Source organism: Manis pentadactyla, chromosome 3 (genome assembly GCF_030020395.1).
Source record: "Manis pentadactyla isolate mManPen7 chromosome 3, mManPen7.hap1, whole genome shotgun sequence".
Lineage (NCBI taxonomy): Eukaryota > Metazoa > Chordata > Mammalia > Pholidota > Manidae > Manis > Manis pentadactyla.
In genome coordinates this window covers 92,851,797-92,866,150 of record NC_080021.1, presented here as the reverse complement: position 1 = coordinate 92,866,150, position 14,354 = coordinate 92,851,797, and the positions used below count along the sequence as shown (strand labels likewise).

General features: G+C 45.7%; 1 protein-coding gene across 3 annotated transcripts; it reads left to right on the top strand.

The window, feature by feature from the left end:
• The first annotated feature begins 618 nt into the window (after positions 1 to 618).
• Positions 619 to 11,201, top strand: LOC130678826 (aldo-keto reductase family 1 member C15-like). Of its 3 annotated transcripts, XM_036888242.2 has the most exons (9): positions 619 to 811; positions 2,719 to 2,886; positions 3,697 to 3,813; positions 4,681 to 4,758; positions 5,515 to 5,637; positions 7,509 to 7,618; positions 8,401 to 8,566; positions 10,208 to 10,290; positions 11,006 to 11,201. In XM_036888242.2, the coding sequence occupies exons 1-9, from the start codon at positions 725 to 727 to the stop codon at positions 11,046 to 11,048; spliced, it is 975 nt and encodes a 324-aa protein (XP_036744137.2). In that variant the 5' UTR covers positions 619 to 724; the 3' UTR covers positions 11,049 to 11,201. The 3 variants fall into 3 exon arrangements, 2 of the variants coding, with proteins under 2 accessions (XP_036744137.2, XP_057354095.1); XR_008996334.1 differs by lacking the exons at positions 10,208 to 10,290; positions 11,006 to 11,201 and adding an exon at positions 7,964 to 8,074 and having other exon boundaries at positions 8,401 to 8,528; XM_057498112.1 differs by lacking the exon at positions 3,697 to 3,813.
• The last annotated feature ends 3,153 nt before the right edge of the window (positions 11,202 to 14,354 follow it).

Below are 14,354 nucleotides of genomic sequence, written 5' to 3'. Positions count from 1 at the left end.
GTTCATGAGGCTGATGGGAATGAGGAGGGACTGAGGAGGCTGTTCCAGGAGGAGGCAGTGGCTGATGCACAGCCAAAACTACACAAAGATTTCCGGGAGCTCAGACGATTCTTTTGCTGCTAAAAACATTCCAAAAAAAACCAAAAAAGGCAGAGAATACAAAGGTGGAATGAGGTCTTGATCCAGGACAAAAGATAATGAAATTCCCTAAGGAATTTTGTTGCATGTGTGCTTAGGATCACACATGTAGCTCTGTTTAAGAAACTCTGAATATCATCTTTTTTGTTGGGAATTTTGGACAAAATGAAGAGCATCCTACCTAAGGTCGAAAAGTAGAATTCGTGTGTCAAAACGAGCAGCCTAATTATTTTTTACATCTGGTAAAATAAATCTGATATCATTATCAAGGACAAATTTCCTTGGCTAATTTTCAATTTTCAACTTAGGAGTCAAGGGTGAGCAATGCTGAGGAGAAAATTCAAAGTCCTGTGCTGTGCCTGAAGTTTCTGTTGCCACTCCTGTGAGATAGCCTGCACAGATAAGAAAGAGTTTGGAGGAAGTCAGTAGGCTGTTTACAGTTTCATTTTCGAAACCCCAGTGGCTGTGATCCAGCACCGCCTCTTGTCGCACAGAGTATAAAGAAAGAAAGCTGGAGCCTTGTTTTCGCCTTGGCTCTCAGACAGGAAAGGGAGGGAAGGCAGAGCGGCCAGGCCCGGGAACGGTGATGGACCTCAAGCGCAGTCGTGCTGTGAAGCTTAACGATGGACACTCCATGCCGGTGCTCGGATTTGGCACCCTTGCTCCTGAGGAAGTAAGTAGAAGCCAGTCAGTTGGAGGGCTGAATGCAAACAGCACTGGAAAGGTGGTCGGCAGCTGTGTGTCCCGAAGCTGGGACACCCTGGGTGATGTGGCAGGATCAGTCCCAGCCTCCATTTCACCAGGTCCCTTTGCACTGAGTGAGACAAGCTAATGATGCTGTGGGTTCAGAGGAGATCATTTTGAGGGTGGATTCTCTTTATTATTATTATTATTATTATTTTGGTTACTGAAAGTATACTGGATGCTCGCCATGAATGTTGGGCACTTGGCCTGACTTACCTTTAATTGCAGGAAAGCTGCTCCGGGTAAGTACTGTTCCTCTGCTTCTTATGTGTTTAAAATCCGAGCTCGGGCTGCTCTGCCCTCTGCTAGAAATGCCTGGTAGGCAGGGGGCCCAGGAGGAAAGGACCACCTACAGGACTGCATGGTAGCAGCTTTGCACTCAGTGTGTTGGTGCAGAAGGTCTTATATCACAGAAACCTTTGTCTGAGAAGAAGACACTATTCCTGCAAATGTTAGGTGTTTGCAAAGTAGATGTAGGGACACAGAGAGCAATGGAGATGGAATTGGTCTTGTCACCAAATGTATTGTTACAGAAAATACTGAAAAAAAAGCCTGGACAGGATCACCAATGGAAAAACCAAGTGGCACTCGGAGGTCTTGGAGTGTTGAGGCTTTATTTCACACTGGTGGGCTCAGAGGGGAGCAATCTCCCAAAAAGTCTGAGCCCCGAACAAAGGAAAAGGGAGCAATTTATATGTTTCTGCTTCCTTTCTTATCTGTAACATTCCTATGTGCACAGCAAGCAAGCAGGCAAGGGGGAGGGAGTTCAGGGAGTGAACCTTGGGAACCCGTGCTCGGTGGAAACCAAGGGAGTGTTTTTTTGTTTCAGTTGAGGAGGGGGCAGAGGCAGAGGGGAGCCACCTCGTAAATTACTGTCCTTGTAGTGTTTGTGTTGAGGAGGGAGGGGGGCTACACAGAGTGGAGTCACCCCCTAGGTTGCTGTCCTTGTAAATCTTCCCTATCAGTATTACCCACATGTCCACATGGTGACTGCAGTGTACTTAGAGTGCCCAGCTCAGGTCACAGGGTGAGGCAGGGGCAGCTGTGGGTTATTAGGAGTGACTGCCTGCATAAATGATAGAGAGCAGCGCGTTCCATCTTGGTAGAGGTGGGACAGGAGCTATCAACAGCGAGTGGCTGCCAGTCTGCTTGCAATGACGTGGCCCCCCTCATACCCGCCATTACACCTCAGCACAGGGGGTGCCTCTTCGGGAGACATGGGCCTCTGCTAATAATCAGATTCCCAGGGCCTCAGGGCTTTGCACAATGTCAGGCACACAGGAGGCACTTAATAGATACTTGATGCATAAATATTGAATGAGAACACCTGGGGAAGGAAGAATAGAAAACAATCAGGAATGACTTTAAGCTGACTTAAAGAGCCCAGATCAGTGGACACTGGATGGAGGATGAGTATTTGGACTTGCTTCTAATTCAGAGTCAGAAACAGATGCTCTGATATCTCTAACTCCATCTTTATCTGTCTCACCTCCACTCCATCACCTTCATCTTCAACTCCATCTCCCTTTCCATATATATATGTTTAGAAGCATTCTCCAAGTGTCAGAAGATTTCATGTTAACTGCTTTCTTACTGGGAATTCTTTACCGAATGAAACTTGAGTTTCCAGGTTCCCTGGTGAGGCCCGGGTCACCAACTCATTCCCGTGTGGAGTGTAGCCTGTGCTCCCAGAGTACAGGTTTGGTTCCCAGGTCACAACCACCAACCAGGGCACTAGGAGACCCACAGTAAGAGCTGGGGAAATGCTACTAAGGAAATAAATCGGTCCTGTGTGAATGGGGCTGCTTACCAACCCTCCTACTCTGTATCTTGCAGGTTCCTAAGAGCAAGGCTAGGGAAGCCACCAAAGTGGCTATTGATGTAGGTTACCGCCATGTCGATGCAGCCTACGTCTATCAAAATGAGGAGGAGGTTGGCCAGGCCCTTCGAGAGAAGATTGCTGACGGCACGGTGAAGAGAGAGGACTTATTCTACACCACCAAGGTGCCATGGGTTGGGGCTGGCAGGGGTTCTGACAGGCTGCATATGTTATTTAGGAAAAAACAACAACTTTGGTCTTGGTGTGACTAGTTTATTTGCCTCCTAATGCTGTGAGACCCCGTAGAGAAAAGCAGAAAACACCAAAGGCTTGCTTTCATCCTAGGTGTCTGAACAGCAGTCAGCATTTATATGCCAAACCAAATTGGGCCCCTTATCTCCCATATGTGTTGGACAGATTGAGCAGGTGGCTACAGAGGAGGCCACCCCTTTGATTCCTCAGCAGACCCCTCAGGATGGAGCCAAATGTGGTAGACACATTATTCAGAAAATAGCCAGGCTAGGAATCACTTCTGCAAGTCAGTGTTGGGTGTACTGCCATTTGTAACATTTCTTCGGTGGAAACCCTGCTCCAGTGTAAAATGTTCTCTACAGAATGATCTGTGTGCATATGATCAGGACTTACCTGTATTTAGACAGTGGCCTCTCAGCAGGACTGTCTGCAGGCATGCACAGTAGGACTGCAGAGCCCATTGTCCTGTCCTGACCTGCCTTGACTCCTTTCAGAGATGACTTTGAATCTCTTACATTACTTTTCCTGCCCACCTCGGTTTCATTCCATTTCCTTAGAGTCACTCAGATAAATGCCAGTGCCAGTTAAGGGTGTGACCAACACTAGGAGCAGCCACACAGCCCACCGCTTCTGATCTTTAGACCACAGTAGATTGTTTTGCTCTGTCTTCTAACTGTGATGTTTAGTTTTGGTCCCAGATGTGGGAGATCATGAGCAGTTTTTATTCCTCTCGGTCACTGCAGCTTTGGGCTACTTTCTTCCGACCAGAGTTGGTCCGACCAGCCCTGGAAAGATCGCTGAAGAAGCTTCAGCTGGACTATGTAGACCTCTTCCTTATCCACGTGCCATTTGCCTTGAAGGTCAGGTTTGGGTTTGCCTTCCTCTGGTTTCCAAGACTATTTCATCACTGGTTTTATGTCTCTGTAACCTCATTCCAGCTAGATTTCCAGGAGGCCTTCCTGAGAGAGGTGTGACAGTGTGGTAGATGGAAGTGCTGCCTGACTGGACATTTCATGACTGTTATGTCACCTCCACATCACGTCCTTTTTGTCCTCATCCCAGGGCCTACAGATGGAGTGAAACTCATTCACCTCCCAGCCTTCACCTCAATGAGTCAGGGAGCCTAGTGAGCAGGTATCAGTGAGGTGCTGCTGTCTGAAGGCCCTTAGGATTAGTGTCCTTGAGGGTGAGGAGTTAGGGAAGATGGCCCAGGTATGACGGGAAATCCCGCCTCCCTTGGACCTCTCTGCCCAGACAGGATGTGGGTCCCTGGGATGGTCCATATTGTACAATTGACCCCGCTGGGCTTCACAGATCCAACCTCTCATTCCAGAGGATTGCCTGAAACATTTCCAGTCTTCACTCTCTGTGAGTTGGGCTATCACATAAAGGGGGATCTAAAGCACATTGCATACTAATAATGCTCTGTCCCATCATCCACATCAGCCTGTCCTTTTGAAGCAAGATCACTTCCAACTGCAAGAGAGCCATTCTCAGTGAGATTTAGGGGTGTGTGTGTGGGAAGGTGCAGATACAGTTTGCTGCTGATTCTCAGATGACTCTGGGCTCCTTTGCCCCCTGTTTTCTCTTACACACTCTGTCTCCATCTCTCTCTGTCTGATTAGTAACCACAGCCTCGTGCAGGTGGCCTGACCAAGCGCCTTCAGCCCCAGGAAGGTCATTCATAGACAAACCCTTCTTCATCCTCTGTCCTGTCTGTATTCCAGCCTGGGGAGGAGCTTTTGCCAAAGGATGCCAGTGGAGAAGTTGTTTTAGACACAGTGGACCTGCAGGACACGTGGGCGGTAAGTACTGGTCCTGACACTAGAAGGCACCATGTGACAAGGCAGAGGCCACTGGAAGCAGTCAGAAGAAAGGGGCTGTGGCTCCCTCAGTCTGCCCTCAGCCTCCTTGCTGGGCTCCTCCGTACCTCAGTGCTGTCATCTGAGAAGCAAGGTTGAACAAGGTCTATTTTATCTAATCATGTCTGGGTCTTAGTAGGGGTCTCTTTGCCCCTCCGAGCGGGCTGAGCCTTTCTTCCTTCTTGCTCAGAAAGGAAATTCAGAGGAATTGGAGCTCTACCTGTGACAGATCAGCACCCCCGGGGTAGGGGGAAGAACTGCTGTCTGAGTTAGGGGAAGGTGGTAGACTGCCATGCATAAGCCACCCCAGAGACCCCTTCGCCATTCTAGGAAAGAGGCACAAGGACCTTCTCCTAGTGAGAGTTCCTCGTTGGCCTGGACTATGATACCATTTGTCAAAGAACTGTTCTTTAGTAACAGCGAAATAGGCACATGGAAGAGGGTGAGAGGGAAGGAGGACATTTAAAGCATCCTAATATCTACTTACTGTCCTGGCTGTGCAGGTCATAGACTCCAGGAAACAAAATGTGTGTACCTAGCAATAAAGTAGATGAGGAAATAATATATTACAGTGATAAAACTGTTGGGTTCAAATTGGCATATTATGTTAAAGCAGATTTCCAGCTTTTAAAAAATTCCATGTCAGGTGAAAGGGCCAAAGGACATTAAGGGTTTGCCACCTGTTTCCTTCCTCCCCAGGCCCTGGAGAAGTGCAAAGATGCAGGTCTAACCAAGTCCATCGGGGTGTCCAATTTCAATCACAAACAGCTGGAGATGATCCTGAACAAGCCAGGCCTCAAGTACAAGCCCGTGTGCAACCAGGTGAGCGCCCAGCCCACTGCGGGCTCCTTACTGTGTGCTCTGCACACCTTCCTTAAGTAACAACCCCCGTTACTTCATGATGTGGACAGTACAGCTGACTGTTCCTTCACTGCAGTAGGAAGTGCCAAAGAAGGAAGGTTGAGTGGGGTGGGAAGCCTATCTATTCATGACTCGAAGATGGCCTTGAGGTGCCTGTGCGCCATTTAAGGGCACAAAGCAAATAGGCAGATGTTCAGACTGATCTGGAGCTCAGGAAGGCTGTCAGGTGAGAACCAAAGTTTGGAAGTGTAACTTTATGGGTGGTAATGAAACTCACAGAAACGGGTTAGCTCCCCCGAGAAAGGTCACAGAATGAACAGGAGGAGGGCAGGATGTCAACATGTAAGGATCAGGCAGGGAGGCACTGGTTTGGGGATTGAAGACGAGTTTCCAGGCAGGAGGGAGGAAAAGAGGAGAGTGTGGTGAGCGGACAGCCAGAGGAGAGGGCAGAAGCGGTTTAGGGAGCCGGGGGTGTGGCCCGCTGAGGAGCAGCCCATCCCCCAGGGATGCAGTGGACATGGACCTGCCTCCACGGCCTTATGGGAAGTCCCGCTGGAGCAGCTGCAGAGAAAGCACAGGAGTGGGGAGCGAAGAATGAGTAAATCTTATCAGAAATACGTTTTTAACTAACACCACATGCTGCCAAGCTGCAAACACTGTGATATTGTAGTTTTAGAGCCCTTTTGTAAAACAGTTTGAAATTCATGCAAGAAACCATTCACATAGTTATATTTGTCACCTTATTTTATGACTTGGAATTATTTGTACAGAATAATTCAAAATACGTTGAAATATGTCCCTGTCCCCTTCCTTCATTCCATGCCATTTCCTTCTCCTCCCTCTCTTTCTCTTTCTCTCAATTTTTTTGGAAAGAAACTCAGTTTTTTCCTTCCTTAAATTTTTCTGCACTATTGATTTTGCCGAATCCCAGTGACACAGTTTGACATGAGTGTGTGTTGTTCTTCCTGTAATTTGGAGGTTAGATCCACAGGCTTGATCCCATGTATGTGTCATTGTGAATTCACAAAATTTAACAAATAGGACATTTCCTGCCCAGTGTAGTTACTGTTCTTATTTAAGATCACTTTGTCCCCTATGGTCAGTAGGAGCCTCTTCAAGTGAGCTCCCCAGTCCTTGGCATGCCTCCGAGTCTTCCCTTTCTGCTTTGCTTTCTACAGTGATAGATGCTCTAGGCTCAGTCTGTAGCTTTATTGCCCAGACAGGCAGTCATCTGTTTTTCTAAGGAATCTTGATTTTTTTCAGTAGGGAATTTCATTTAGAGACTACAGTCTGGGCAGAACAGTGTTTCATGATTTTAGAAGCTAATTAAAATACAAGAAGAAAATTGTTTTATGACCTTGAAAACTGATAGTGTTACAGAAAATATTGGAAAACGTGGACTGGATCATTGACAGAAGAACCAAGCGGCACTCAGAGATCTTGGAGTGTTGAGGTTTTACTCTTACACTCGTGGGCTCAGAGGGGAGTAATCTCCCAAGGGGAGCAATTTATATTATTTTGATATGTGACATTTTGGCATGCGCAGGGCAAAAGAGGAGCCCAGAGAAGGAGGGGAGGAGAGAGATGGGGTGCTCTGCTGAGTTTGCCAACCGGAGGAAAAAAGCAGTTTATTGTCCTTGATGGCTGTGTTGAATATTTTCCTTATCAATAGCACTTGAAGTTATTTCAGGAGGCGCATGGAAAAAAATGACTGATCTATAGGATAGAGTAAATGTACTACCATAGTGTTAGATATTTCTTCAAAGGGCTTCTTGAATTTACATGTAAATGGTCCATGCACTCTTATACCCATTGGTCTTGGCAATTTACAGGTGGAATGTCACCCTTACCTCAACCAGAGCAAACTCCTGGAATTCTGCAAGTCCAAGGACATCGTTCTAGTTGCCTACTGTGTGCTGGGATCCCAAAGAGACCCAAATTGGTAATGAGAGCGTCAGGTCTGAGCTTGTCAGCAACTCTATTGGTAACAAGACAGTTCTTATATTAAATTTTAATGTGTTCTTACAGAAAGGTTGAAACATAAAAACACAGGCATGGTAGTGTAGTGAATTCCTACAAGCTTTCACTGAGCTTCCACTATCTCAGCATTCTCTGGTCCTTGTTCATCCATATGTGCAAAACCCCACTCCAAATGTTAACTTCAAACATAATATTATGGCATCATTTATATGGGTTCTCACATCAACCTTATCTGTACAATTTTTGAGAGATGGATGCATTGTAAACCATACCTTGTGGAGATACAGAACCATTCTTTCTTTCCCAGGAGTCCTTTGGTGTCCTTACTGGACAATTCTTCCTCACCATTTCTCTGATTACTGTGTTCAACTTTGATGAGTTGAGTGTGTTCCAGCACCTGCCTCATCTATAAGAGCAGGTATACAGCACGTATGCTTTTGTATCTACATCTGTCTGTGGGATGTAACCATGCTGCTGTGTGTAGTTATTTCCTGTTTATTGCTGAGTAATATTCCATTGTGTGGACACAGCACAAGTTGTCTCTCCTTTCACCTATTGATAGAATTTTTGTTTTGTTCCAGTTTGGCACAATTGTGAATAAATATCTGGAAATATTCAGAAGTTCTTCTTTAATCATACAAACAATATATAGCTATTTCTCACATTTATGGAATTTGGGCAAATGGGGCCATTATACTATATTTTCAGTCTTGCACCCTCTGTCTTATGTGTTTGCTTTTTCAGGGTGCAAGAGGACAGCCCACACCTGTTGGAGGATCCAGTATTGAAGGAAATTGCCAAGAAACACAATAGAAACCCAGGCCAGATCTCCATGCGCTTCCTGCTGCAGCGGGGGGTGGTGGTCCTGGCCAAGAGCTTCAGTGAGAAAAGAATCAAAGAGAACTTCCAGGTATAGGCCAACAGTACCTCCCAGTGAGGAAAGTGTGCCAGGATGGGGGCCGTCTTTCTTGCCTTCTAGCATACAACCATGTACCCTCATCCCACCCACCTCTCCCAGGGTGCCATGGGGGCAGGGGGACGAGGGAGACTACCCTCAGGGTCCTGGGTTTTATGGACTCCAGGCCTGGCTTTGCCATGCCCTGGCTGTGTGACACTGAGCACTTTTCATCTCTGTTATTTCATCGGTTCTGGGAGTCCTTCTGTGCAGTAAAGACCTTTGACAGCCCTGGTTTCTCTCTCTTCCCTCCTCTGCCTGAGGAGCCCCTATTTGTATTTCAGTATCAAACTCAATGGGATTAGCTGCTATGTTGAACCATCTGGGAACCCATAGCTCTTGGCATGGCTCTGTTAGGGAGGCTGTGTTGGCCTGGCTAGCCTACATGGCGTGTTTCTGTGTCAGTGTGCTCTCTGGACTTGACCCCTACATGTATGCCTCCCTGGGTCAGCTCTCAGCACCTTTCCCCAGCGGAGCTCCTGGCAGGTAGCAGGATAGATATAAGCTTCTAGACTGGCCTAATCAGCAAATGAATGAGTGGTTGTTCCCTAAGTGCTCCCTATAATGTCCTCCCGTCCCTTGGATCAGTCATGGTCTTCAACTTTGTCCTGAACCTGTAGAGAATGGTAGGAAAGTGCACCAGCTCTACCCTTTTTAAAATGATAGCTAAAATTTCATCATGACCTTAACATTTGAAAAGATGACATTTGGAGTTTATTATTTATGATTTAATTGCTCCAAAACCTTAGATTGAGTTCATTCAATTTATGGAAATACCTGGTAGGTAAATCTAAATCTCATTCTTCAACCAATCAGAAAAAAATTCTACTTTATTTTTCAGGTTAATTCAACATGTTAATCCATATCCCCATGGCACTGTGGTATATTTTAAGATGAATGGCACATAGACAGACAGATAGATAACAGATAAAGGCACTGAATTTTCCATGACATTGTCTCCTGGATGAAACACCAGACTTCTTCCTTCCATATTTCTTACCAAAAATCTGTCTGCTTTGCTCTTAAACTCTCCATTTAGTCCTATGTATTGTAAAATAAGAACAAATTTGAACTTAAGTTAAGAAAGACTTATTTGAAATGGAGAACTCTCTGAATGTAAGACCTGCAAGTGTGTCTTCTGTCTATTGGAAAGATTTTCTCATTGTGGGAAGAGTAAGCTCATCTGGGAGGAGAATTGTGGGGGTGGTGACGGCTGAGAAGTAATGCTCCCTGTCACCAGGTGTAGGGCATCCTCACAGGGGCAGCTCTTCCTTCCACGCTGGCTTTTCTTCATGGCTGCGTCTAATTCTAGAGATTGAAAGGCAAACCTGAGAGAAGTTTGGTCAATTCAACAGGTGAATTTGCCTGGTTGTTCAGCTGTCCTTTTGTTTGGGGGAAAGAAAAGTTTTTTTTTCCTTTTCTTTTGCAAGCACCTCACTTGGAAAGGTGTGGAGTGGATGAGCCTTAAGCCTCTCTTTTGTGGAGTGGAGCAGAGGAGAGGGGTGGGAAAGTGCAGGCAGATGGGCCCTGTCTCCACCCAGCTAGCAAGGCCCCTGGTTCCCAGGCAGAGGCCATCTGATCTCTCCTTCCTTTTAGGTTTTTGACTTTGAACTGACTCCAGAAGACATGAAGGCAATTGAAGGCCTCAACAGAAATTTCCGATATTTTAAATTATCATTGTAAGTGACCTGTTTTTCACAGTTGGTTTTCTCTTACATGGAGTTTGTAAGAAGCACTAAGCTTCCTGAAATCAAGGAGACAGGCCTGCTGTCCCGTGTAGGAGTAACACAGGGGCTCTCTGTAGACCTCAGAATAGAAGTCAACTCCAGGGCCCCACCTGGGACCCGACAGACACGCGAGCGGGACCCAGGCCAGACCAGAAGCAAATTTGCCAGCACTTGCGTCCCTGAATTCACTGCTGCCTGGCCTCCCCCTGTGCTGAGGAACTTGCCCTCGGGCAGCTTTCCCATTAGACCCAGAGGCACAGTGCCTGCGGCCCACTGCACTTCCAGGGTCCTGTAGAAACCGTCCATCTTTCATTCCTTTAATAATAAGAAGTAAATGCTTATAATTATAGTAACTGAGTAATAATGAATCCAGCGTAGATTGTATTCAGGTCTATCCTAACACAATAGTAAAATTCCTATTTTATGGGGTGGTGGCATCAGCTGTGCCTGGGAGCTGGGGGCGTCCTATTGTGGCCCTGCTGCTCTGGACGTGGGGGATGGGCTGCAGGGGCAGTTTGCCCTGGAGGCGTGGGAGTGGGCGGGGCTCCGGGCGCGAGGGCGTGGTTGTCACTCAGAGATTGGAGCAGGGCCTGAAGCTCCCTCAGAGAAACCCTCTCTTGGGCAGTGAGACAGAGCTGCTGAGCTAATGTCCTGCTTTCTCTTTCAGTGCTGCCCATCACCCTTGGTATCCATTTTCTGAAGAATATTGACCATGAGTGAACACCATGGGCTTTACCAGAATTTCTTGCTTCCAGAGTGTGGACACGATTTCTGTACCTGCTGGAGGTGATGAAAACCAGTGTCTCTGGATTCAGGCACTTGCCTTTATATCTCTAAATGAAATAAAAAAGACTCCAAAATAAGGATGTTTGTTTTTCCTGATAATTAAAATAATACGTACAAATTACAGAAAGTTTGGATGATAAAAGGAAAGAATAGAGTATAAAATAACCTGAAATTAGCCCATAATAAAGTACTTAGCATTTCCCTCATGATTTTCCTGTACAAATGTATGTGTTTGTGTTTATATAGGAAAATTGAAATAATCTTCAACATACAGATTATACAATTTTAAAACAGAATAAGTATTTTTTAAGCTATTATTTAAAAATTCCAGTATTATATTTAGCTTGTGGGATATCAGTGTATCTTATTAATTTATTAACTTTTTAGTCATCTTCTTATGTCTTGACATTTTGATTAGTTCCTATGTATTTTGACATTCATTCGTTTATTCTTTCAGTAAAACTCTATTGATCATCCTTTATGTACCAGACTTTGTTTATTCAATAATAGAATAGACAAGACTTAAATTAAAATAAGAAATGTGTTGAGTTATAGTCTCACAGAGGAAGAAAAGTAGATGAAATAAGGAATATTTAACTGTCAGAAAGGCACAAGTGCCATTAGGCGATAATTTTGTACACGTCCTCTCTTTGTGCACATGGGATAAACAAAGGCACCACACCCTTTATTCCACACCATTTTTTCAAGAAGTTTTTCAGCAAACATCATGGAATACAGTGACAGTGGCTCCTTACAGCAAAATGGAAGGCATGCTTATTTAATGAGTGGGGGATGTAAAAGATAAGGTCCTGTTAGTCAGTGGTGGGGAGTGTGTGCTACATAGGTTTTTGAAAGGACATTGATGCTGAGAGAAATGGAGATTGATATTGTGGATTCTAACAGGAATTGCATGAGCTGACTTGTTTTGAAAGGATCAATCTGGGTGTTATGTTGAGAAACAAAAGGGGATAAAGAACCCTATTGAAGGGCTTTCTACAAAATTCAGGTGAGAAATGATGCTGGCTTGGATATAGTATGAGCAGGCCAGTGGTCAGAAGTTGCTAGAATTCGCATTTACTTGAAGGGTAGAACCAACACAGCCCTCTAACCTTGTGAAGTTCTTGCAAAAGGAAGAGAGAGAAGTCAAAGTTGACTCCAGGCATTTCAGTTAAGAAACTGGATGGAAGGAGTTGCCATTTTGTCAGGTGAAGACAACAGATTTTTGTGGGAAGATCCTGAGTCTAACTTTAGAACATGTTTGGGATGCCCATTAGATCTCCAAGGGAGGATGCCATGTGTGCAAGTCATCAGTTAGAGGAGAGGTATAGACCAAAGAGTTGTGTTTGTGATTCATCAGAATATAGTTGCCACTTAGGGCCATGGAAGCAGATGGTCAGGGATAAGGTAGAGTGAGTGCAGACAGAAGAAGGGGCCCATCATTAGGAGGCTGGCAAAGGAGGCTGAGAGGAGGCTGGGTGCTGCAAGAGCCAGGGGGGAGGTTGTTCTGTTCAGGAATCAAAAGAAGGGACTGATTCAGGGATCAAGAGTCAAAGGCTACTGTCAGGAAAAGAAGGAGGGAAAATTGACCATTGGATCTGACAACTGACCTTTGCAAGGTCAAGGGCAGTTTGATAAAGGAGTGGAGGCCAGAGGCTGAATAGACTAGACTCAGGATAGTGTACAGAGAGGAACTAGAGTCAGGCCATAGGCAGTTTTCACAGAATTTGCTCCAAAGAACACAACAAGATCAGGCTGTTGCTCTGTTGCTCATGAAGAAAATGGAACCATGTGAGGGTTTTCTAGGATGGGAGGAATAGCAGCATGCCTCTGCTCTTAGGAGCACACTGGTGGAGAGAGGAGATCAGTAGTGCAGAAGAGGGCAGGGACAATGGCTGCAATGGCATCTCTCTGAGTTTCCTGTGGCTGCCACAACGAATGACCACAAACTGCCTTGGAACAATACCTCAGGAGACGAAAAGTTAAAAATCTGGGTCACTGGGCTAAAATAAAAAGTCATCGGGCCTGCATTCCTACTCGAGGGTATAGGGAAATGCATGTCCTTGCCTTTTCCAGCTTCCAGAGCCCACCTCCTGTCCTCACTCAGGGACTCCTCTTCCTTCTCCAAAGCAGCTGCACTCTCTGCCAGTCTGGGCATCCTTCCCCTCCTCTCTGTGGCTGTAACCCTCCAGGGTCCCAACTCTATGGACTTTGTGATGACACTGGGAACTAGCTGGATTAACCAGGAAGAACCTGCCACCCCATGATCTTTAATCCAATCTGCCAAGTCCCTTTTGCCATACAAAAGCCTGATGGGCTCTGTTGTGTTTCCCTTCCCTGCAGTGTGTCTCTCATCAAATATGGTTCTCAAGCCTGAGCACCAAAAGACTTCAGGGTATTTACTCTGCTTCTTGGAGGCTTCTAGTCCTGACCCCAAGCCTCCATCACCACCCCAGAACTCAGTAAATGTGTCTTGGGGAAAACACTGTAGCACATTTTGGGGCTTTTATTTTTGTATTTTCTAATATACAATGCTAGCCCTGTACTATGCCAAAAAATCTATGTGCTAAGCACTGTTGGAAGAACTAGAGATAAAATTACAACTCTCATTACTCTAAATTAGTTTAAATAATCTGGTCATGAAAAAAATCACTATATCAGGTTCTGAGGCCTTGCAATATTGATGATCAGACAGTTTTAGAATGAGAGAGGACAGAAAAGAAAAGCATTGTGATTTTAAATAGAGAATGGTGGGGATTAAAGATGGCAGCACGAGAGGTGAGACAGAGGCCTCCTCCCAAACCACAAATAATATGAAAATATAGTTAATACAACTAATCCTGAAGGAGCAAAAGGAAAGAAGACTGTGCCAGACTGCACACACCTGGAGAAAAGAACAGAACTCAAGGAATAGGGAAACACACCAAAGCCATAATCCATCGGGACCCAAGCTCTTTCCCCACCCAGATCACTGGTGGGTGGAAGAGAAACGGACATGGGAGGGGGTGGAGGTCTAAGACTGCTGAACACCCAGCCCTCTAGATCTGCTCTGGGAGAATTGCATGGTGCTCTAGAGATTATTAGGGTTGGAAAGCTAAGACAGGCAGAATACTTGAAGAGACTGAGATTCCAGCTTCTTGTGGAAAACAGGGATCCACCTCCAGCCACTCTGGAACAAAAGAAAGGCAGGCAGTATGAGAGACTTCCTAACAGTGAGAGGGCTGCTAGAGGAG